This window comes from Sphaerodactylus townsendi, linkage group LG04 (genome assembly GCF_021028975.2).
Source record: "Sphaerodactylus townsendi isolate TG3544 linkage group LG04, MPM_Stown_v2.3, whole genome shotgun sequence".
Taxonomy (NCBI): domain Eukaryota; kingdom Metazoa; phylum Chordata; class Lepidosauria; order Squamata; family Sphaerodactylidae; genus Sphaerodactylus; species Sphaerodactylus townsendi.
Window position 1 is genome coordinate 32,934,776 of NC_059428.1, and position 25,977 is coordinate 32,960,752.

Here is a 25,977-nt window from a genome sequence, read left to right on the forward strand (position 1 = left end):
TGAACCCAAGAAACCCCCCCCCCCCTTACCTACGTCCTTGCATCCAAGGGTTGGGGTTGGCTTCCTCCATCTCTTCCTTTTCCAAGGTGTTGATGGGCAGACCCATACACCCACTTTCCTGAAATGTGAGGCAGATGCTACCAGGATTACCAACCTCCTGAGGTGTGTGTGGGGGTGGGGGTGGTGGAGTTCTTTTGGAATTACAAATTATATCCAAACTACAAATATCAGTTCCCCAGAGGATGTTACACCTTCTGGGAGCAAACTGCACTGCATCACATTCCAGATGAGTTTCCTCCCCAAACATCACCCCCAAATCTCCAAGAATCACCAAACCTGGAGTTGGCAACACTAGGTTCCACACTGGGGTACCGTGGTCTGAAATGCTACTGGTGATATGTGAAAGAGCCACATGTGACTCCTGAGCACCACTTTGTATCACTGCATCATCCCCCCACCCCCAGTTGTGGTGCTTTCTTAGATCCTCTACTTCAGTTTATTTCCTTGGAGCTATCTATTGGACCCAAGGTACAGAACCAGTATCACTGGTCTCAGTAGAATAGAAGATGGGCTTAAACTTCCATAATTAAAACCAATGTCTTAGAGGCAGAAAAGTACTTCTTTTTGCAGATAAAGTCACGTTGCTTCGCCGGGACCTTCCCGCCACGTTATCTACAATTAGTGAACTGGAGGCTCCCTTGCCGTCTTCGGGCCCAAGTTTGGCCCAGTTCTCCCTGCTCAAGCCGCTTTCGTTGATTTTGATTGCCGTTAGACCTACTACCTGTCCTTCTGGATCCTCGCCCCTCCTGGTTTATAAAAGCTTACCGGGGCGGAGCCGTACGTAATTCCCATCTGTTGAACATCATCAATGGCTCCCCTTTGAGCAAGGGGTCTTTCCGGGATGGGTTGAAGGGAGGCAGTGGTCCCACCCTTGAAAAAAGACCATCGTTAGGATCCAGGTGATCTTTCGCTACCACGCCTGCCTCGAATCTTTCGCTTCTGGGGAAGGTAATTGAGAGAGTGGTGTTGGAGCAGCTTCAGGGTTTCCTGGATGACGCATCGGGTTTTCGACTCCTTCCAGTCCGGCTTCCGTGCTGGGCATGGGACGGAGACCGCTCTTGTCGCCATCACAGACACGCCCCAGATGCAACTCGACTGGCTGATCGGGCAGCTGCTGGTTTTATAGATCTTACCAAGTAGCGCTTGATATGGTTTTATCACTTACCTTTTGACCCACCGCTTCGGCCGCTTCCGGGGTACAGGGCACTGTCCTTCAGTGCGGATTGCTCCTCGCTTCTCCTCGGGACCGGAGTCAGCAAGTGTGGTGCTGGGATGAAGTGCCTCCCGGAGGTGCCCGCCTTCAGTGCGGGAGTACCGCAGGGAGCGCAAGTATCCCCCCGCTATTATTTAACATCTATATGCGACCACTTGCTCAGTTGGCGCGGAGCTTTGGGCTGATCTATCAACATGCTGATGACACTCAGCTCATTCTGTTGATGGAGGGTGGGGAGCTGCTGCCGCCCCCTGCTGCTCTCCAGCATTGTCGGGAGGCTGTAGCTGGTTGGTTGCAGCAGAGCAGGTTGCAACTGAATCCATCTAAGACGGAGATCCTCTGGCTAGACCGCAGGGGTGAGGTTAGGGATTTCCAGCCGCTGGTGCGGGAGGGGGGTCTCATTGGCCACTCTGTTTGTGAACGCCCAATCCACCTGGATTCGCTCTCTCCTTCTCAATGGAGACTCCAGGTGGCCCCATAAGCAACTCCGCTGACTTCATTTTTTTCCATCTTTCGCCAGGCCCGGCGGTTGGCTCTCTTCCTCTCCCAGGCGGATCTGGCCACTGTGATCCATGCAACGGTCACCTCCCAGGCTGGACTATTGTAACTCGCTGTACGCCGGCCTTCCTTGGCGCTTGATTCGGAAGTTAAAACTGGTCCAACATGCAGCACGCTCTGCTCACAGGAGGCTTCAGAGAACACATCCAGCCTGTGCTGCTACAGCTGCATTGGCTCCTTCCCGTTGAATTCCGAATCATCTTCTGGCGGTGTGGGTTTTGACCTTTAAGGCTTTAGCGGCCTGGGACCCTCGCATCTTCGGGACCGCAGACACCCCATATGTCCCAACTCGGCCTCTGGCGCGCCTGCAGAGGCCAACTTACCGGTGGCCCCCCGGCCTCCTACATGATGCTGGCCTCCACGCTGGCCAGGACCTTTACGGCACTGGCTCCTCGCCTGGGTGGAACACCCTTCCTCCAGCTGGGTCCACACCTTAAGTGATCTGGGTGAGTTCTGCAGGGCCTGTGGGCAGACTGTGTTGTTCCACCGGGCCTTTGGAGTGTCCACAGCTGCTGACATGGTGCCTCACTGCCCTGCCCCTAGGGCAGTTACATCAGGGGTCCCCTCATATTGAGGGGTCTCTGCCATCCCCATGGGGGTAGGTTTTAAAATTGGGGTTTGGACGCCTTTTATTATGTATTATGGTTTTTTGCTGTTTTATGAGTTTTAAGCTATTTTATGGGATGGAGCCTATGTGTTTATATTTGTACGACCGCTCCTGTTGATGTTGTAGTGAATGTTGTTCATCACTGAGTTCTCTCGGGGATCGGGCGGTATACAAATTAAATAAATAATAATAATAAAATAATAATAATAATTAAAACCAATTGAACAGAAAAGTGCTTAACTTTTGCTGAACTGTGCTCCAGATATTTAACTTTGTGCTGGCAGGGATCTTTAAAACAATCCTTCATATACCTAGTGAAGAGCAGATTTTGAAATGCTGATTGAAGCTGTGATTAAAAGTCATGCCCAAATGTTAAAGAATTATTGTCCACGGAGGAAACATGGGCAGAAAATGTTTACTAATATTACTTGCTAATGTTTGACAGAGCAACCAACAGAACAGGAAATACAACAGAAATTTGTAATTTTCAGTTTGTTTAGCCTGCCAAATAGGTACTTTGACTACAACCATATACATAATTCATTATATAACAACATTACTTATAGTGCCTTGTAAATCTATAGTTTAATGGATTGGATCCCTCCAACTTTTTTACTCAGTCTCACTTAATTCTCCTCCTCCATCCCAACACATTCCTTTCATCTATACGGGTCCCATGATTCCCGGAAAAGCCTATTCAGTGGTCAAAGGACCCGATCCTCTCTTACTCATCTGCAGAAAAGCTGGTTGGATCCAACCCAATAACTGTTTCTCCTCCTCCTCCTCCTCCTCCTCCTCCTCCTCCTCCTCCTCCTCCTCCTCCTCCTCCTCCTCCTCCTCTTCTTCTTCTTCTTCTTTTACAATAATTAACTAAAAATTCACAATTATGCATTTTTAAAAAACTTCCTATCTTTTCCTAAAAGGTCTTTCTCACCTATCCAGAGAATGGTTTTTATGCTTCATAGGTTGCTTTTTAGAACTGCAGAAGAAAAACCCACATTCTAAACTGGGCAAAAGAAAGCACTAAATCATTTGAAGATATGGGGTGCTGTGTGGTTTCCGGGCTGTATGGCCATGTTCTAGCAGCATTCTCTCCTGACGTTTCGCCTGCATCTGTGGCTGGCATCTTCAGAGGATCTGATTTGAAGATATGTTTTCACGTATCCAGGCAACCTCCTGTGCATGCCTGTTTGCAGAGCCATGACAAAAGTAAGTCCAGCTGCACGGGGCTGTTTTGCCCACATGTTTTGAAGGCTGAAGTGCCCTGGCATCTGTGAGTTGAGATCATAGTGGGAATAGGCTCATAAAATATAAGATGTACAGGGAGAGCTGGCCGCTCATATAACTTCAGGTGGGGAATCATGAGGAGTATTAGATGTCTAGAACTAACCTTTCTGTTCTCTCCAGTTTTATACTCTTTTCACTATATCTTTCATGAATAAGTTAAAATCTGATGATGAACAGGGCAGAACCTTTGATCCTGTAGTGGCACCCATTTCCTGGAACACCCTTCCTGTGGATGCCAGCTTAACTCCATCACTAAATACATTTAGTGATGGAGTTAAGCTGGCATCTGTGGAAACTGTGTGATCTCACCACAAAGCAAGTACATACAACAAATTATTAAAGGCATTTTATGTTTGGGTGATTGCAGTTTTGTTCTGTGTTTAAACAGTAAACCAGAAAGGGGCAAACGAGGAATGGATTGTTTATTTTTTTTGTTTTACTTCTTTTAAAAAAACTTAATGTACATTCATTCTGACAGGAGTGTCATTTTTAGGGCAAGCTCAGAACATGCAGTTGAGACTTCCACATAACCTTTTCGTTATCAAAATTGAAATGTGAGTGTTAAGTATGCTCTAGTTCTTATGTAACAGTTTTTTCAGCCCAAAAGTTGATGAATTTCTAGAAATGAATAAATCCATTCATTATTCATAGTTCTGTGGCTGTAGCTGTTGGCTCTGTATTCAGCCTACTATTTTGTACAAGATTTGGATGACCTTTCTGAGAGTGTAAAGCAGTGAAAGAAATTCAGATGAAGTAAAAAAAAGTCATACCAGATTATTTTTCTGTTTTACTGCAATTCCTAAAATAAGTAGGTAAAACTGAAACGTGTAGAGAATATAGTTTTTTGCCTTAGGTGGATAAACCTCTGTGGAAAATCGATGCTGTAGTTTGCCTGCAGGTTTAAATATGATGTGTCAAACCTGGGAGCAGTGGATAGGGCCCTGAGACCTGGTTCACGTTAATTGGGTGAGATAAACTCTTTCAAGCCTCGACCATTTTGAATCTTATCCCTCTTGTAAAAATAGCTGTTTTTGAATGAGAGCACTGTATTTTAGGCCACATTTATAGACCATGCACCAACACATCTCGAAAACAAAGATTGTGGCGGAATGAATCCTTGAACTTGGCTCTTAGCCTCTTTGAATGCAGTCATGTTATTTCACGCACACGTGCATTATCAAAAGTGAAACTAAATTACCCATCTAATAATATAACTTTATGTAACTCAAGGTAATTGTCAAAATGCTAGTGAATGGCAGGTTTTACACCTGTAAAATGTTCCTCAAAAAGATTTTATGAGCTCTCTGGAAATTTTGGTTCAATTCATTTTGCTTGGTTTTGGACAGTGACTGTAATGTGAATTGCGGGAAAACTTGGTTGAGAGCGAGAAGCAGTTCAGTGCAGCCGCCATCTATTTAGAGGTTTGCTATATTTGCATTATCTTACTTTAAAGTAGATTCCTTAGTGTGGGACAATTTCCCTGACAGACCTGGAGTAACTTGACATTACTGCATACATCAGAACAATGCTGGTCACAGTCCCTTTACTTACCTGAAGTTTATCTGAGCTCATCTTCAGTTCTGTCCAGCTGCCCTTTTGTGCTGCTTCAGTTGAGTAATTATTTCCAACTCAACCCTGCATCAGTTGCCTTGAAATTCTTCCAAGACTTTTAAAACAATATGGGGAAGTAAGAGCTCAAATGTCAGTCTGTGCTTACCTGCTTTTCTCTCTCATTTTCGTCCAGCTTTGGTTGGACTCTCCACTTTCACAGTTTCAAACCTTGTTTGCTCCTTTTTTTCTGTGGGTCTGTTATCCTGGTCTATGGCAGTTTAGCTACCCAGAAGTAGCCAAAGTCCAGGATAGAGCTCCAAAATCACTGCCACCAATCTCTGAGGACCCCCTGCCTGTTCCCCCTGCCATGGCCAATCAAGAACCATCAACTTGTGTGAGGTGTTTGGAGTCATCACTGGAAGCTAGCTGTCTGAACCTTAGCTGGACTGGGAGCAAGAGATTGCTGCTGACCTGGCTGCCCAAGCCATGATGGGGTGCTTATGAGTGTTTGTCACTGTGAGCAGATGCTCCAAGCCCCAGACAGGATGGATGCAAGTAGCGGTGGTGGAAGCTTTCTCTTTTCTTCTTTCTTCCTTCCCACCATGAGAGGGTGGCTCTATGGGTAATCAGGTGTTCTCTTCAGCTTCTGACCTGGGGCCCCTATTTCTCATTGGCTAATCTCCCCCATGGCTGCCTCATGGTTGGTCTTGTTCAGACTGAGTTTTGATCAGCCTGACGATGAAACAGTCAAACATTGAACACCTTTTTGTATACTACTAGTCAAGAGCTAGTCAAGTTGGTTTATATAAAGCCCATCTATATACATCTTGCTTCTGTGAGTAGCAGCCACTTCTCGAAAATTAGTATAGTTTGAATTTGAAACTGGCTGTGATACATTAATGGAATCTTGAGAATCCATTCTCTCTTACCTCATCTATGCTGCTTTTACCTTACTGCTTGAACATCTGTGGATAGACCATTCCTCTTATGTGCCAATTTCTTAGCTTTCAGTATTTTACTTCAGTTTGATACTCCCGTTTTTATCTCTTAAAGTGTTGGTGGATTTTGCTGTTCCTCAGGCCAGTGGTCCCCAACATGGACCACTGATGTGTTTTCTGGCACCCGTTAGCTTCTTGGACAAAGCATCTCTTTCCCAAGACAAAGAGTCAATCCTGGATTTCTTCTCCTTCATTTGAGCAAGAGTTACTTCAGAAGAACCCAGGAGGTATCACTTGTGCATCTTCAGGAAGTGCTCATTCAGAAACAGCTGCCTCCATTGAAGCTGCTTGAAACCTCCAAAATGTTGTGATTGGACCCTGCCCCATGGCAATCATTTTGTGATTAACATCCCCTATGGCACCTGTTTTAATGTGGTGCCCGCTATCTGTTCTCAAAATGTCAGAAGTATTCACTGGCTTTACAGGGTTGGGGATCCCTACTAAGTCTGTGACACTGGAATTCTTTTGGCTCAGTGCTTGTTTATTTTCTTGGCTATTATCAGGAGCCTGCGGGAGCATAATTCTCCAACATACTTTAGACCAGTGGTTCCCAACCTTTTTTCACTCATGTACCCCTTGGCAATCAATTTCTCTAAAACTGTACCTCCATATTAGCAAACCCATTATGTAATTTTTTGCGTATCCCCAAAAGCTCTGGCGTGTTTCCCCGAGGGTATGTGTACCACTGCTCTAAACTGTTTTTCTGGTCTATCTATTTTGGCCAGGCTGCACTCTTTGGCAGTTGTAGTAGTTTAAACATTTCTGCTAAATGGCAGCTTCTGTACATAAATTATACTTTGTGTTTCTTATGTTCTTTTAACTGGGAGGGCTTGCAGAAATACGTCAGTTACTTGCTAAGCAGCAAGTAAACTTCAATGTAAGAATTAGAAGAGTGGAATAATTAACTGTGGCATAAGGTGAGAAGAATGAAAGTGGTGGGGTAAGGGAGAACAAAGTATATTTAGAATATATTTGGAAAGATACAGTCACAGAGGTGAGCTAAAACAGGAAACCTGCCCCAGATAAAGGAGCATCAAAGGAAAAAGTTTTGCACCAGCACTGGAATATCAGAACACAGAAGAGACTAGTCTGTGATAAATTAATCCAAAAGGAAAGGTCTGTGAGACTTAAAGGAAAAAGGGAGTACCGTTAATATTTCCTCCCTAAAAGTTAAAAATATTTTTTATATTATTCCATTGGATGTCATTTTTAAAAAAGAGTTTAGAAAGAGTTATGTAAGAGTGTTATGTTTAGAAAGCAATTGATAGTCCTTAAAGAAACAGCAGATTTTTTATTGTTAGGGTACAAATAAATGGTACAGTGGAACCTCGGTTTTCATCGGTTTCGGTTTTCATCTATTTTTTCAGTGAAAAATTTGCCTCGGTTTTCATAGATTTGCCTTGGTTTTCATCAATTTGCAGTAAGGTGCAGAGGTTTGTGAGGAAAAATCACCCGGACAAAGCTGTTGCAGGCCATGTCTGCAACCTGTTTAATGACAATGTCTTGCCCCGTTTCAGACAAATCTTAAAGAGGCGTCAGAAATAGACCTCTTTGGTCAGCTTTCTGGTGCAAAATTGGTCCACTGGCTCTGAAGCTGGTCCTAGTGTTATTGTTTGTTACTGTTTTCATCATTAAACACTAAGTTTATTCACCACAAAATGTGTTTTTGGTATGTTTTTTGGAGTGCCTAGAACGGATTAATTGGATTTACATTGATTCCTATGGAAAAGTTTGCCTCGGTTTTCATCGGTTTCGGTTTTCATCGATTCTTTTCGGACAGATTACCAACGAAAGCCGATGTTCTACTGTACATACATGGGCCATTCTTTCCCTGAAAGTGTTGTTGGGTTTTAAGACAGTGGATCATGCCATCTTGTTGAGACACTTAGATGCAGAAGTAGGTATCAGGGATTGTGTGTTGGACAGGTTCAAATCATTCCTCATGGACTGGACCCAAAGAATTGACATTGGAAACCAGTTATCACTAGTTATCGATTACCAATCAGTTATCATTATCACTATTGTGAGTTATCCTGTGGAGTCCCACAGGACGTAATCCTGTCCCCCATGTTCTTCAGTCATGTAAAACCTTAGACCAAGTCATTTGAAGTTTTGGGGTTTGCGGTCATCCATATGCAGATTATACACACTATATATATGTCTATCCAAATCTGCTGGTGATACAGAAGAAATCCTGAACTTTTTCTTGGCTTCTGTAGTTAAATGGCTACGGGTGAACAAATTGAAACTAAACACTAGAAAGACAGAGGCACTGGCATAATGCCCATTGGGCAAGGTGGGCAGCTGCCCAGGGCATCACCTTGTGGGGGGCATCAAAATGCTGGGTTCGTTTTTGGGTATTTTAGTGGTTTTCCATTTTTGGCCTTCGGGCAGGGCTGAAGCTTTAGGCTAACGGCATTCAGTCTTCAGCTGCATCATCAGGAGACTGTCCTTATGCTACCCCCCCCCCCCAAGTTTGGTGGGGTTTGGTTCAGGGAGTCCAAAGTAATGGACTCCCAAAGGGGGTGCCCCTATCCCCCATTGTTTCCAATGGGGAGCCAATAGGAGTTGGGGCTACAGCTCTGAGGGTCCATAATCCTTTGGTCTCTAAACCAAACCGCACCTAACCTGGGGGGTATCACAGGGGTGTTCTCCTGATGAGACCCTGAAAGTTTTGAGACTGTGCCTTCAGAAATTTGCTCCCTTTAGTTCGTAACCCCCATTTACTTACAGAAAACTCAATGCATAACAAAGATTCTTGGTGCAAATTTCAGGATGTTCTTGCAAGGAGGGCATTCTTAGATCGTATCATCTGTGTAATTTCAGAGTATCATCTGGAGATCAGTCATGATGGCACTAGCAAGGTTTGGTGCAGTTTGGTTCTGTGGGTCCAAAGTTATGGACCCTCAAAAAGGGTAGCTTCCCATCTCCTTAGGAAAGAATGTTGGATGGGGTACCCCCTTTCGAGGGTCCATAACCTTTGGGACCCCTAAACCAAAACCGCACCAAACTCTTTGGGGTGCTATCAGGACAGTTTCCAGATGATACCCTGAAATCTCCTTTGATGCCAATACATCAAAAAAATGCGCCCCCTGCAGGAACAATTCCCATGAAATTTGCCCAAGAATCTTTATTCTGCATTGAGTTTTCTGTATTGCTGTCCATGGGGGTTGCAGGCTGGGGGGGACATTTATGAAGGCACAGTCTCAAAACTTTCAGGGTCTCATCAGGAGACTGCCCTAATGATACCCCCCCAGGTTTGGTGCAGTTTGGTTCAGGGGGGCCAAAGTTATGGACCCTCAAAACTGTAGCCCCCATCTCCTATCAGCTCCTATTGGAAACAATAGGGGATGGGGGCACCCCCTTTGGGAGTCCATAACTTTGGACTCCTTGAACCAAACCTCACCAAACTAGGGGAGTAGCATAAGGACAGTCTCCCGATGATATGCTGAAATTGTGGTGCTGATATGTCTAAAAATGCACTCCCTGCAGGCACCAATGTCCTGGTGCAAAAAAAATTTGGTTGTGGTGGAGTGGCCGCCCATGGGGGTGGGGGCATCCAACTCAGGTTTTGCCCAGGGCTACAGTTTGCCCAGGGCTGCCTCGTTACGCCCCTGGACAGAGGTAATGCCGGTTGGGAAGGCTGAAGTCTTGAAGGACATTATGCCCGCAACTTTTGATGAGGTTCATCTACCCTTTACAACCAAATTAAGAGCCTCGGGCTTATATTGGACCCAGCATCATTACTGGTGAAACAAGTTATAATGCATTTGCAAAAAAAGCTTTCTTTCAATGCAGTCTAGCTCAAAAAATGGCGCCTTACCATGATAGAGCTTGTTTGGCCTTCTGGAACCATGCCACAGTGACATTGAGGCTAGACTACTATAATACACTGTACACTGGTCTCCTCTTAAAATCAATTTAGAAACTCCAGTTGGCGCAGAATGTTACCTGGATGTTATCGGAAGCTAGACAGAGCCTGTATGTTAATCCCATTTTATGGTCACTCCACTGGCTGCCCGTCAGTTACTGGGCTCAATTGAAAGTATTGGCTATCACATACAAAGCCATTCATAGTCATGGATCTTCATATCTGCAAGACCATCTCTCCCTCTATGTTCTGCCATGACAGCTTTGCTCATGCAAGTAGGGCCTTCTGTAAATGCCAACCTGCAAATGGGCAAAGTCAACCACTCTCTGTGTTGCCCCCATCTTATTGAATGGCCTGCCTGAAGAGATTAAAAAAAGGCTCCCACTATCCTGGCTCTTCACAAACTGTGCAAAACTGATTTAGGAGGGTCTTTCTACGCAAGAATGTAGGTAAGAAGGGTTTTTTCTCTCAGTGTTCACCTTGGAATCAAGTGTGCCATCAAGTTGCGACTGACTCATGGTGGCTCCATGAAATTCCACGTCACAGAGTTTTCAAGACAAGGTCTGAGCAAGCCATGGTTTGCCATTATCTTCCTCTGTATAACAGCCAAGTCCCAACCCTGCTTAGCTTTCAAGTTCTGGTAAGATTTGGTTGGTCTGGGCTATCAGGGCCACTGTTTTCATTAACAGTTTTCGCCTTAAAATAACTGGCTATAAATCAAGCTCACTATAGAGAGCTCACAGAGGCCCTTTCCGCACACGCAAAATAATGCGTTTTCAAACCACTTTCACAACTGTTTGCAAGTGAATTTTGCTATTCCGCACAGCTTCAAAGAGCACTGAAAGCAGTTTGAAAGTGCATTATTCTGCATGTGCGGAATGAGCCAAATACTCTCTCATTTTTTGCTTCCTTCCCTGATTTCTACTCTTTTGGTAGAAATCCATTACAGTTTTAATGATTGTTTCAAGCAACTCCTGCACATGCATTAAAATATATGTCTGAATAAAAAGGATCACATAACCAGAGCACACAAGCATCTCATCATATTGTTCCTTAAATAATATAATTATATGTATTTTATTGCAGGAAAAGCCACTGACCAAATCTCTGCAACGTGGAGAAGATCCCCAATTTGATCAAGTAAGTAATGTCTCCAGTAGTGCTCTTTGTAGTCTACGTGAAGTCCATGATTTAGGTTCTGTCTGAATTTTATAGAGATCCATCAAGGTTGGTGGCTTCTGTTGCTGTGCATCTGAGGAAGAATAAAACTTTGTTGTTTTTAAAGGACCACTTGACTCAAAATTCTTTGCTTCTTCAGACCAACACGTTTACCCACCTAAATCCATTTTTAATAAAATTTTGTGTTACAACTCTCCTAAGCTGTTCTGGGGACTCTGGTCAAAAACAGAGATACAACCCTGATAAATAAATGCATTATACAGGCAGGCACGTTACCAGCTTTAATTTAGATGGGAAGTACCATGGAAACAGGAAGTCAAGTGCAAGCATGGTTGCAAATACAGATAAATTAGATGCTGGTTTTATACAGAATAGTATGTTCGGTCTGAATGACACACTAGCAACTTACAAGGTGAAGATAGTGAATATTCTCTGACAAACACTGTGGCACGTGAAGGAAAGTTTCAGAGTCTTTCCAAGGTGATGTCTTTTCAATGCCAGAGAAATGCTAATCTTCTGTTCCATGGATTTAATCCTGACCAAATTCTGCAATGATAGAATGGAAGTCACTCTTCCATTGCAGCCCATCAGTTTCTACACTATGCTGTTCTCACAGACAGGAGACCCTGAAGAAAGACATTAAGGAGGGTCTGCAGCAGGAATGGGAGAACTGGTGGAAATGGTCAGTTTAGTCTAGATCCTACCCCCCTTTTTCTAGATTGTGACACATGCTGAAGCTGAATTGGCACCGGTAACCTCACATTTAAATGTCAAGGAAGCCATTAGTTCAGAGCTCTTTTCAAAGCCCATCTTTCAGATACAATAAACTTGTTCCCCGTTGCCTTCACCATCAAAGAAATTTTAACAGTAACAGCTGGCATGGAAGAGCTCACTGTATTGACTGAAGAGTTAGTTCAGAAATCTGTTTGCAGTAAAAAAAATTTGGAAGATGGCATGACTGACAGATTTTGAAGATAATGTGCAAGACACATTCTGATGAATGTACATTCTGATGAATATAGCAGACCCTCAGTGCAGCCCTAGGAATGTTTACTCAAAAGTAAGTTCCATTTTATTCAATAATGCTTAACTGTCATGTAAATGTACTTCTTATTGGAGCCCTTATGACATAATTCATTGTTCCCATTCCCATTGCAGAGAAGAACATAAAGGCATTTGAGGGAAATTTGAATTATTCCTGGTTAGTTTGTTCAGCTCTTATTGGACTTGCCACCTTGGAGTCTTCAGGTGAAGAGCAACCTTCCATGCAAACTGAACTGTCACATTTTAACTACAGTCATCAGAAGTAGCAAAGATTGGAACAAATTAGTTGTGTGGTATTCCATTCAAGTAGATTAGATTGCAATATCAGTGACTCACTTTCCAGTGGCATATCTGTTGCATTCAGAAGGGTAGACTGCAGAGCAGGAAGGAACCCATGGGAAGATTTCCCAGCAAATGACATACTTCAAAAAATGTATGGAAGAATACAACCATGAAGGTTTATTAAAATACTGCATGGATTAATTTTAAGTAGTACTGAATGCTAAATACGAAGGCTTCATTTATTTTATTTATTGCATTGGTACTCCACCTGTCTCCCCCTGGGATCCCAAGAGCAGTTTGCAGCATTCTCCTTTCCTCCAATTTATCCACCATTTTATGCGGGGTAGGTTAGGCTGAGATTGTTTGCCTGGCTCAGCAAGCTTCCGTAGCAGGGTGAGGGTTGGAATCTGGGTATCCCAGATTCTAGTCTGACACTCTAACCACTATACTTCAATATGTATCTCTCATCTGCAAATTATAAATTTAATTTTAGGAAATAAGATAGGACTGTGCATTCAGAAACAGTTTAGGTTTATTCTAAAATAATAAAAGATGGTGTCTTAATACTACTCCCTTTAAGAGTGAGTGAGCAACAGTAGCCACAACCACAAGGAGGTAAAACAGCAGGTGAAAAAACCCCTAGAAAGGTCCAGCTGATGGGAAATGTGGTCCCGCAGATATGATGGTCCCAGACCATTTAGGGCTTTAAGGGTCAACACCCAAACCTTCAACCTGATCTGGTACACAATCTGGAGCCAGTGCAGCTGGTGGAACATTGGTTGGATAGGTGCTGTCGATGGAGTCCCTGTAAGGACCCTCAGCACCGCATTCTGGACCAATTGTAGTTTCTGAATAAAATCTGAAGGGTAACCCTGCACAGAGTGAGTTATAGCTGACTAGCCTGGACATGATTGTTTCAGGGATACGTATTGTTGCAGAGATACGTATTGAAGTTGCAGGGATAACGGGCTAGATCGGGGTGGGAAAGGTAGGGCATCAGCTGCCTGGCTTGGCAAGAATGAAAAAATGGCACCTTAGCAGTATCTTTGTCTTGGGCCTCCAAAGAAAGGAAGGCATCCAGGACCACGCCCAAGCTCCTGATGGACTTGTACAAGGCTTTGGCAAATCCAGCTATGTGGTTTGTGGAAACTGAAAGATTTTTCTTTAAAAGTATAGGTTTAATGTTCACTCCGAATTTGTTGCAAACCGAGTTAAATGTAATTTTCATTGTTTATTGTATTTTATTAAATTTAATATCCTGCCATATCCCAGCACAAGACCTCAGGGTGGCTAACAGATAAAATTATTACTGCCAAGTACTGTTAAATTAAAATTCATCAGTTAAATGCAATGGCAATAAATAAATATCAATAAATGAACTGTAAACTTGTTAGAACTACTGTTGCAACTGCTGTAATCTGTTTTAAGAGAAATATTCCAGTGTAACAGGATGGCAACCCTGAGAATAATTGAGCTCCTCTGAAAAATCACGAAACTGTTTTACATTTGCAGGGAGATGGTCTTGAATACAAAGGTAGTTTGGTGCCTGAGTCAAACTGACATTTCTCAAATCCCCTCGACTCTCCTTTTTTCTTTTAAGCTGCTATTTTCCATTGTGTGGATGACTTATTTTTAGCTCAGTTCCATTTACCTCAAAGGCACAATGGCATTTAGACATCTACCTGTCGTTAATGCAATGTATGAATGCAGCTTTCAGTGTAAAATAGTGTTAAGTCCCAAAGGTTAGCAAGTCTAGAACTAAACTGAAATGAATTTGGTAGCATGGGAAACATCACTTAATTTAAAAGGTTAGTGTGCTGAACAGGGTTTAAGTTGCATAGGCAGGCCAAGAACTTTGAAAAAATTAGTGTCTAATTTTATATTGAACAGTGTTAGGAGTTTGCATTTTTAGGTCTGAATTTTTTAAAAGAAGTATGTTAATATTATAACAAAACCCTGCTCACAGCTAGCTGAGATAAAAATGTATCTGGTACACTGGACAGTTCACTTCCACTTGCTGTGGGGCGCAAGGGGGGGGGAGGGGGGAAGGAGCTGCATTCCCATTCCTTTTTTTCAGCACAGGGATGGAAAAGACCTGTCCTTCCCTTTGGGGGGTGGTTTGAGGTTGTGTTATCCCCTCCCCCATTTATGACTGAGACATTTTGATTTCATTGGAACCCACATGGCTCTTTCTCCTGCGAGTTAGGGTGGAGTGAAGATTGGCCTGACCTAGGTATGGCTTTGGGAAGTGAGATGGAAGAAGAAGAAAAAGAACACTTGATTTTTAAACCCCACTTTTCTCTAATGCAAGGAGTCTCAAAGTTGCTTCGAGTTACCGTTCCCCCCATCCCCACAATAGAGACCTTGTGGGATTGATGAAACTGAGAGATTAACGTTGAAGTTCATCACATCTGTTCTCTTTAGAGGCATATCACAGTTGAGTTGTGTTTCTCTCCGTGGCACAGTATGGAGTGATTGTGTGGTGCAGTATATGTTTTGTCACTCCACGCAATCACTCCACACTATACCATGGAGAGAAACACTTGTCATTGTGTCATGCCTCTGAAGATGCCATCTATTAATGTAGGTAAAATGTTAGGGGCAAAAACTTCCAGACCATGGCCATGCACCTCAGAAAACCCACAACAGCCAGTTGATTCTGGTTTTGAAGGCTTTCAATAATACAATCTTGTTGTGCTCCCATATCTTTAACAGGTATATTTTGTTTTGTGGAGCTCCACTTTCTTGTAGCAAAGGCTGCACTCCCAAGCCTACAAACTAGGAAGTAAGTTCTGTTTAACTTAGGCTCATTCCGCACATGCAGAATAATGCACTTTCAAACTGCTTTCAGTGCTCTTTGAAGCTGTGCGGAATGGCAAAATCCACTTGCAAACAGTTGTGAAAGTGGTTTGAAAATGCATTATTTTGCGTGTGCGGAAGGGGCCTTAGTAGGCTTACTTCTAAGTAAACACATTAAATTTTCCTTTATATGCTTGCTCAATAAATGTTATCTTGGTTCCTTATTTTCAAACAAAATAGTATAACAAATGGCACAAATATAATAAAACAGAAAATACCATAATCTAAATTTGAGGGATGGAGTAGATAAGTCTGAGGCTTCCTAAACAGCTGGTAAGTCCCTGAGTACCAGAAGATAGGTCAACAATATTGCTCCAGTGTTAACATTTTCAATTGACCATAGGGAGACCTGATGCTATGATTAAAAACAAACAAAAATGGATAAGAAGAAGACAAAGAAGAAGAGTTTGGATTTATATCCCCCCTTTCTCTCCTATAGGAGACTCAAAGGGGCTTACAATCTCCTCACCCTTCCCCCCTCACAACAAACACCCTGTGAGGTGGGTGGGGCTGAGAGAGCTCCGAGAAGCTGTGACTAGCCCAAGGTCACCCAGCTGGCGCATGTGGGAGTGCACAGGCTAATCTGAATTCCCCAGATAAACCTCCACAGCTCTAGCGGCAGAGCAGGGAATCAACCCGGTTCCTCCAGATTAGATACACGAGCTCTTAACCTCCTATGCCACTGCTGCTCCATAAGAGCTCTTGTATAAGTACAGCCATCTTTTTAAATCCATGCCAGCTATGAAGCTCCTTTTGTCAGATACAGAGCTTATACCCTGAAAATCTTGCTGGTCTCTGACTCAAATGTAGCTCTTCTGTTGCAGACCAACATGGCTACCCACTGAAGCTATCTTCACAGAAAAGAAAAATGCTGTGGATTTCCTTCTTCTTTGAACACTTGCTCCTTTTTAAAATGTGCTTACTTTATATGTGAATCGAAGGAAACTAACATTGCTGCACTCATCGTATCTGGTTTGGCCCTTAGATGAATTTCTTGATTACATTGCTATCTTATTAAATTTGCATTTTGACACTTTAATAATCTGCTTTTCAGTGGCACATATGTTAAGGGGAAGGTCTACAGGCATGGTTTATTTTTATAAATTGTGCTAAAACAAACATTAAAGAAAGCATTTATATAGACTACATTTCATGCCCTGTGAACCAAGCGTTTAAACAGCTCAGTGCTTGTGTAGACCTGGCATCTCCAGGCTGTACACTATGTAGTTCATTTAGGATGGAAGAACATGATCATTTTTTGTGTTAACAAGGACACAGTTGTACATCTGCACACACCCCTTCTGCAGCAACACAGAGCTAGAATTCATCTTGCCATTGGCTTTGGTTCCAATAAATGAAGTTGAGTAACCAGCTTGCTGACTAGACTTTCCTCCCTTCCTGTATTCAGGCTCTGCAAATGACACCCTTCCTTCCTGCCTTATAAGATCAATGATAGAAAAATTAGACCAGCTAAAAAGACCTTGTGCAAATATACTAGAGGAGTGCAGTATATGAGTATTTAGTTTGCATTGATTTTGGCACATGGTTTGGTGCCAATGGGTGGAGCTGCATGTGCTGGTCTCTTTACCAATGGCTTATGCATTCCATGCTTATAGCAAACCCAGCATGAGTCTTATCCAGGTGGAGCCCTTCCAGTCCGGCTTCCGTGCTGGGCATGGGACGGAGACTGTTCTCGTCGCCGTCACAGATACGCTCCGTATGCAGCTTGACCAAGGCGGATCGGCGCTGCTGGTATTGTTAGACCTTACCGCAGCGTTTGATGTGGTCGACCACGACCTTTTGGCCCACCGCCTGGCTGCCTCTGGAGTGCGGGGCATTGTCCTTCAATGGATTGCCTCGTTTCTCCGCTGACTCCAGCAAGTGAGGTGCGGGCTGAGGCCTCCAGGAAGTGCTCCTGCTTCATTGGCGGTGTACCCCAGGGGCATTGCTATCCTCGTTATTTTAACATTCTACATGCGCACTCCCTTGCTCAGCTGGTACGGAGTTTTGGGCTGTCCTGTCATCAGTTTGCAGATGACACTCAGCTCATTCTGTTGATGGAGGGGGGAACAGCCATCGCCCCTGCGGCTCTACAGCATTGTTTGGAGGCGGTTGCTGGTTGGTTGTGACAGAGCAGGTTAAAACTGAATCCATCAAAGACGGAGATCCTCTGGCTGGGCCGCGAGGGGGAGAGGGGGATGTTTCAGCTCTCCGGTGTGGGAGGGGTCAGCATTGACACCGACTCTCGCAGACGCTAACCTGTGGGGGGTCCAATCTCTGGATTCGCCTCTCTATCAATGGAGACCCAGGTGCGGCCCATATAACCCCGGGTTGCTTTTTTCCACTTCCATCAGGCCCGGCGGTTGGCCCCCTTATCTTCTCCCAGACCCACCTGGCCACAGTGATCCATGCAACGGTCATCTCCAGATTAGACTATTGTAACTCTCCGCCTTCTATCGCGGGCCTTCCCGCGCTTGATCTCGAGGTTAAAACTGGTCCAAATGCAGCTGCGCCGCTTGCTCGCAGGTATTGCCATCTGGGGATCAAGCATATCCAGCCTGTGCTACCAGCTGCATTGGCTTTCCAGTAGAGTTCCTCAATCATCTTCAAGGTGTTGGTATCTCGACCTTTGCTAAGGCCTTTACGCGGGTCCTGGGACCTTTCGTGATCTTCGGACCGCGATCACCCCCACATCGTTCCTAACACGGGCCTCTTTCTGCTTCAGCAGAGGCCAATCTACTGGTGGTCCCGGCCCCTTGATGATAACGGGCTGGCCTTCCATCGCTGGCCAGGGCCTTTACAGCCTCTGGGCCCCCAGCCCGGTGGAACGCTTCTTCCACCAGCGCGTTGTCCTGGTCTCTTGCGGGACCTTATGGAATTTCTCGCAGGGCCTGTAAGATCGGGAGCTGTTCCGCCGGGCTTTTGGAGGTACTCAGCCGCTGATGGTGCCCCCCCCCCCCATGGCCATACATCTGGGCCTTATCATCTTGGGATTGCTGTCCTTCCCTCCGGCAAGAGGGTTTGAAATTGAGACTGCGGACGCCATTCTATGAATTAATTTAACTATTATAATTAGTTTCCTATTTTACTGCTGCTTTTAAAGGTTTTAGCTGTTTTTAGCTGTACACGGTGGTTACTGTGTTGTACACCGCCCAGAGCCCCTAGGGGATGGGGCGGTCTAAAAATCTGAAAAATAAATAAATAAATAAATAAATAAATAAATAAAACAGTATGAGAAATCAAGAATTAATAAATCCTTAGAAGTAACTTAGTGCAGGCAGTGCCATGCCAATGTATATGACAATGTTAGGAAACAACCAACCACTACAGTACTATGCTGCCAAAATTGTTTCAAAACATACAGGTCACTGCCCTCCCTTATTATATTCAGGAAGCATATAACTCCATTAAGAAGAAATGTACACTGCTACTGAGGATCTTGCATTATGCATTTACAAGCTGAGAAAACCAGCAGCAGAAGAGTTTGGATTTATAGCCCCCATTTCTCTCTCGTAAGGAGACTCCAAGGGGCTTACAAACTCTGTTCCTTTCCTCTCCCCACAACCTTGTGAGGAAGGTGGGGCTGAGAGCGTTCCAAAGAACTGTGATTAGCTGAAAGTCATCAGCATAAATGTAGGAGTGGGGAAACAAATCTGGTTCATCAGTATTGGGGCTTGCAGTTCAAATGGAAGAACCCTCAGAAATCCACCTGGACCTCAGAGAAGCTTTTCAACATACTGAGATTGCTTTTGGGATCCCTACCCAATAAAGGCCCTAGAGATACAGGAGATACAATTATAGAGGGAGCAGAAAGAAGGCCCCGATATGGGGCTGAAACTATCAAACAAAGGCTGTAGGTTTTTATTATGGCTTTAGTTGATAAGGGAAAATAGTAATTGGTGGAACTGGTGTTTTGGGAGGTGTTTTTTGACATCCTTCCTGCACATGGCTGGAGACAATTAATGGTCTGCTTTACTCCAAAACAGAGTTTGCCAGTTTCAGTGTGATATGGCAGCCTATGCTTTGATCCAGAGCAGGATTGCAAACTGCAGTTCAAACTGTAGTTTGTTGATTCTGATGGAATAGCAAACTGCACAAAGATGAAATTGATCTGGCTGTGACAGGGAAGAAGAAAAAAGCATACCAGCACATGACTTGCTGATACATTTGGCAATGCCAGTATTTTCAAGAAGGCATGTATATTGAGATTGCATCATTCCCCACTCCCCTGCCCCCAATTAAATGCCAAATAAACACTCCAGTGTAAAAAGTTTTATTCGGTGGAAAACCTGAAGTATTCACACAGGTAGGCATTATTTCTTGGGGAGATGGAGAATGTAATGAACAAAAAAGCCTAAAACACCCTTTTCTCCCCCCCCCCCCTGCCCATTTTGTCTGTATGTATGTTTCCACTATCTTTCAATCCCTGTCTCTATGCTAGGGGTGCATTGGTCAGAGGTAGCTAGATGTTCCATCTAACTAATCCAATAATTCACATTATTAATTTTTTCCCCCAGAAAACAATTTCCCAAACATGTCTTTTATTTGTGTTTTTTCCCCCCTAACAGGTAATAAGTTCAATGAGCTCCCTTTCAGAGTATTGTCTACCCTCTATTCTGCGCACTTTGTTTGACTGGTATAAAAGGCAAAATGGCATAGAAGATGAATCTCATGAATATAGACCAAGAACAAGCACTAAATCCAAAAAGTACGTTCCTGAGTACATTGTAATTACTGACGTTGACAGCGGATTCTCAGGGGTGCCTGCGGAGAGGCAACTGCTGTTGGGTTGAAAGTTAGAGCATCACACTTTGTGTGATAAAAATGGTTTCTGTGTATATACTGCTTTTATACTGATGTTTGTTTTGTACAAGTTCCGGCTTCATCTTGATGCTTCTGTTTTGGTAATATTATATTATAGTATTTATGTTTTCTGATTCTGTATTGAAGGATAAAAAGTTTAAAGGGTGGTGGGTGGTCCTGTAGCAGTGGTGATCTCAACTCAATGTCCTGAATAATTTTGAGGGCAATCAGTCTACTATACTGGGTGGGCTTCTAAAATTAGGCACAAAAAAAGGAAAAAATGAAGTCACAGTACTCTTTCATCAGCTGAAATACATAAGGCCAAACAGGGAAGGGTAGTTTAGAAGTCACATACTAAATAAGATGTTCTTAATCTAGTTGTCTCGCAGGGCATTCCCAAACACACTATTCTAAGTCCATGGATTTCAATAGTCTTTAAAATGTTTAATTCTATTTAGGATTTCATTATGAGACTTTTACTGTGCTGCAGCCTTTTGTTCGTTAGTTTGCTAAATCCTGAAATAAAACCGTTTTCGTATTTTAGCTAAATATAGACATAAAGCATGTTATCCTTATTTCATTCTGCAGTGATGAACAGCAGCGAGACTATTTAATGGAAAGAAGAGACTTGGCTATTGATTTTATTTTTTCTTTAGTATTAATAGAAGTTTTGAAACAGGTATGTTATTTTTTTTAAAAGTTAATTTGAGTATTTAGCTTGGTTTCCAAGCACACTGTGATCAACGTCAGGAGAGGTGTTGTTGAAGAATAGAATGTATCTATCTCTCCATTCCTGTTGAAGCCTACTCTTCTTCCTGAAATCCATCTCTAACTGGGGTGGGGCGGGCGGGGCATGGACTATTGGGAATAGCATGGTTTGGAGCATGGGCTTTGTAGTGGAACCATGGATGGGGGGGGGAGATAATTTTTATTAATCTTGTATGAGTTAGAAGTTTATTGTTGCTGTTGCTATTATATTGTTGAAGGCTTTCATGGCCAGAATCAACTGGTTGTTGGGGGATTTCCAGGCTGTGTGGCTGTGGTCTGATAGCAAAAATTACCATACCACAGGTACACAGCCAGGAAAACCCACAACAGCCCTTTCTTTCTTTCTTTCTTTCTTTCTTTCTTTCTTTCTTTCTTTCTTTCTTTCTTTCTTTCTTTCTTTCTTTCTTTCTTTCTTTCTTTCTTCCTCCTTTCCTCCTTTCCTCCTTTCCTTCTTTCTTTCCTTCTTTCCTTCTTTCCTTCTTTCCTTCTTTCCTTCTTTCCTTTCTTTCTTTCTTTCTTTCTTTCTTTCTTTCTTTCTTTCTTTCTTTCTTTCCTTCCTTCCTTCCTTCCTTCCTTTCTTTCTTTCTTTCTTTCTTTCTTTCCTTTCTTTCTTTCTTTCTTTCTTTCTTTCTTTCTTTCTTTCTTTCTTTCTTTCTTTCTTTCTTTCTTTCTTTCCTTCCTTTCTTCTTTCTTTCATTGATTGATTGATTGATTGATTTATAAATACAACAGGCTCAGAGTGATGTACAACAATAATTTAACAATTTTAAGTCAACAACATAAAATACCCACATGATGGCACCCATCTATATGACCTGAAATCTGAAAGAAGGAGAGAAAGACTCCTCCACACATGCAGAATAATGCACTTTAACAATTGTTTGCAAGTGGATTTTGCTATTTCGCACAGTAAAATCCATCTGCAAAGTGCATTGAAAATTGATCGAAAGTGCATTAGTCTCTATGTGCAGAAGGGGCCAAAGAGGTAAATATGTCAAAGGAAAGGTGCAGTGCAATACTAAATAGATGTGTACCTTTCTAAGACCAGATATGCAACGTGTGATTGGTGTGTGGAATATGCTGCCACAGGAGGTGGTGATGGCCACTAACCTGGATAGCTTTAAAAAGGGCTTGGACAGATTTATGGAGGAGAAGTCGATCTATGGCTACCAATCTTGATCTTCCTTGATCTGAGATTGCAAATGCCTTAACAGACCAGGTGCTCAGGAGCAACAGCCGCAGAAGGCTATTTCTTTCACATCCTATATGTGAGATCCCAAAAGCACCTGGTGGGCCACTGCGAGTAGTAGAGAGCTGGACTAGATGGACTCTGGTTTGATCCAGCTGGCTTGTTCTTATGTTCTTATGATTTAGAAGGTTGTGCCTCTGTTTAGGATTGCACTGCCGGCAGCCAATCCACTGACTTGGAATAAGTCCAGGGTTGTTGTGTAGAGTCAGGTAAGGCAGTGAGCTACCTCTACTAATTTCTTGCCTTGAGACCCACATGAGGTAGAACTTCATAGGGTTACCATGAATTAGCTGTGACTTGACAATTAGAATAATAGAGTTGGAAGAGACCACAAGGGCGATCTACTCCCTACCATGCGGGAATATACAATCAAAGTACCCTTGACAGATGGCCATGCAGTCTCTGTTTGAAAATCTCCAAAGAAGGAGACTCCACCATACTCTGGGGCAGTGTATTCCACTGTCAAACAGCCCTTACCGTCAGGAAGTTCTTCCTCATGTTTAGGTGAAATCTCTTTTCCTGTACCTTGAACCCATTACTCTTTGTCCTAGAATCTGGAGCTGCAGAAAACAAGCTTGCCCCCTCTTCAACATGACATCCCTTCAAATATTTAAGCATGCCCATCGTATCACCTCTTAACTTTCTCTTTTCCAGACTAAAAATGCCTAGCTCCCTAAGTTGCTACTCATAGGACATGGAATCCAGACCTTTTATAGTAATAATAATAATATTATAAGAAGAATGTATGAAATGGGTCATTCATCATTCTGATCTGCTCTGATCTGCACCTCTTCTCTAGTCTTTTTCTTTTAAAGAAAGGAGCAGCTTAGCATTGTTTAGCACTGCAATCCCGTCCAGTTACTCTTGTCTAAGCCCTTTTATTAGGCTGGAGCAACTTCGGCGTATTTCACTATAAAAGTATGCAAGTCTGAAGAAGGCTCTTTTTTCTAGTATTATGTTTTAATTTTTATTTAAAATCCTCTGCAGCAGTTGTGGCAGAACAGGGCAGAACGGTAGAACTGGTTCCTCATTCTTGCTGTTGAAACCATAATTGATTGTGTTGGAAGGGGAAAATGCACACTTGGAGTTAGCTAGCATTAGTTGCTTCCACAGATTTTGGCCTGACATGCTGTCCTGCTTGCCTTAGTGATTAACTACAGACAAATCATTTATTTATTTTTTTGGTTTATTTTTCAGATTCAGCTTCATCCTGTAATAGATGGTTTGGTACATGAAGTTATTAATTTGGCTTTCAAACACTTTAAATACAAAGAAGGGTAAGGCTCTTTTTGACACACAGAATCCCAAAGATTTAGACTATGTTCATACAAACAGTTACTTCCTTTCTGTGCTCAGTTCAGTCATGAGAAACAAACCAAGTTTGGTCATTGCAGACATGAACCCCTACGTCAGTTTGGTATTAGTTAAGTCATGATGTCCTCATTCAATAAGTTGGAGTTAGTTTCTTTCTCTGTAATTAGGATCCATAACCAGGGTTATACTGTGGTTAACCGTGTCATTCTAAGCAGGGTTACATCCTTATGTGCCCATTTGAAGATGAAGACTTCTGTCCTCAATCTCAGTATGAGCGGTGAAGAGAGGGAGCATTAGGTTGAACCTAAGGATCAACCAAGGTCATGGCTGTCACGAAGAAACTTCAATTTTATTTGTAACTGAACTAAGGCTTAAGGATTCTCTTTTTACTAAATTAAGGATTGAACAGGAGCATAGACTTCCGTTGAAACAGAAATACATTGCAAAGTTCCTGAGGTAGTAGAAATTTTGTAAAAGTAGATTTTTTCCTTGAGAGAGATACATATTACAAATTTTAATCCAGTTTAAATATCTCTCAGAGAATCCTGGGAGTTGTAGTTTGATGAATGTGCTGAGTATTCTCTGTTGAAGAGCTTACATTATTCTGTGGAGATACAGAATGCCTGTATGTCATCCCTTACTGTCCTGAACTTGTCTCTATACTGTTAAGAAAATTTGTTCTCTGGAGTATGCAGCAGAAAAGAATTCTGGGATATCTTTGCAACATTTGTGAAATCTTGTGAAATTTGTTCTGGAAATACAATGAAGAATGTATTCTGTACATGGAGAGTGTTTGACATTCTTGAATAGTCCTAAGATTATCTAAATGATCTTAGGCTAATCTTACTGTGCAGTTTATTTGCAGCAATAAAAAATTCTGTACGTTCTCAAACATCTGACATTTCTTTCTAGGTACCTTGGTCCTAACACTGGAAATATGCACATTGTTGCAGATCTGTATGCTGAGGTAATAGGGGTACTAGCACAAGCAAAGTAAGTATATTTAATAAATAGGGTAATTGAGATAGTTTATGGTTTCTGCTCAGAGAGCCTGGATATTTAACAGAACAGGTGTGTTTTGCCACGAAAGAGAAATTAAAGGCATAAATCATTCCACTTGTAGCAGCTTGTTTATCAGACTGTGTCTTGGCATGGAGACTTGTAGAATCGCAGAAGGTAGAGAATGAACTTCTGTATCTAGTCAAGCGGTTCTAAGTGAATGTGACATGAGCTAATGGGAGCTTTGTTTGTTTGTTTTTATTCCATTGATGCCATCTATGTAAAACTTAAGGAATAAAGGCTTTTTCATAGTTTATGAGTTATTTGACTAAAGAGAGCCAGTGTGCTTTAGTGGTTAAGGTGTTAGACTAGGATCTGGGAAACCCAGGTTTGAATCCCCACTCATGCTGGGTAGCCTTGGGCCAGTCAAACATTCTCAGCCCTGACCCTGGCTAGTATTTGGACGGGAGACCTCTAAGGAATACCAGGGCTGTGACATGGAAGAAGGCAATAGCAAACCACCTTTGAACATCTCTTGCATTGAAATCCCTATGGAATCACCATAAGACAGTTGTGACTTGGCAACAATTTTTTTTATTTTTGACAAAGGGGAAGAAAAGTCACTGACTTAATCCCAAAATAATTTTTTAATGCCATGCAAGGTCATTTGACTTTACTCAGTGTATTAAACAGCTGAATATGTCCACTTTTACTCCCTCGTTATCGATATATCAAATTTCAAATGTGACCAAATCTGTGGATACTTAAATCTGGAGACTCCAGCTGTGAACAGACAAGACAGATTTTTAAAAAATAAACCTTAAGAAAGCTCAAGATTTTCAGAAAAATCTGAAACCTTAAAAACAAAAATTTTAAAAATTGGAGGGGCTAACCTCCCCAAAATTATGGAAATAGCACCTGTAGCTTTAAGACATTAATGCCCTGTCAGTGGTCATTGTGGGGGATATTAGGGAACTGCAACAGTATTGCTGGTCTTCAAGCTTTGGTTTCTGTCAGTAAACTCAAGAAGAAAGGTCAGGCGGGACCCATTCCATGACTGTTTTAGTCTTTGAGGGAGGGAGGACCCAGACTTGGCTGTTTGCTGCTGTTCAACAGCAGACATACCACAAAAACCAGTGTTGCATCATGGTTTCAGGCTAGAATCAGGGAGATCCAAGTTCAAGTCCTCACTCACTGGGTGACCATGGCCCAGTCATACCTTCTCAGCCTAACCTACTTGGTTTTTGTGAGGATATAAAATGGAGGAAAGGAGAATGGTATAAGCTGCTTTGGATCCCCAAAGAAAAGTGGAGTATGAATAAAGTACATAAATAA

At 42.7% G+C, this 25,977-nt stretch overlaps 1 protein-coding gene across 10 annotated transcripts in view; it reads left to right on the plus strand.

Moving 5' to 3' along the window:
- The window catches only part of FRY (FRY microtubule binding protein), a 267,714-nt gene that overhangs the window by 122,857 nt on the left and 118,880 nt on the right, over positions 1 to 25,977 (plus strand). For all 10 annotated transcript variants that reach the window (XM_048492649.1, XM_048492650.1, XM_048492644.1 and 7 more), the window contains 5 exons: positions 11,232 to 11,285; positions 20,078 to 20,217; positions 20,901 to 20,991; positions 23,527 to 23,606; positions 24,556 to 24,636. In XM_048492649.1, coding sequence (XP_048348606.1) covers positions 11,232 to 11,285; positions 20,078 to 20,217; positions 20,901 to 20,991; positions 23,527 to 23,606; positions 24,556 to 24,636 — 446 coding nt within the window. The remainder of the gene's footprint in view (positions 1 to 11,231; positions 11,286 to 20,077; positions 20,218 to 20,900; positions 20,992 to 23,526; positions 23,607 to 24,555; positions 24,637 to 25,977) is intronic.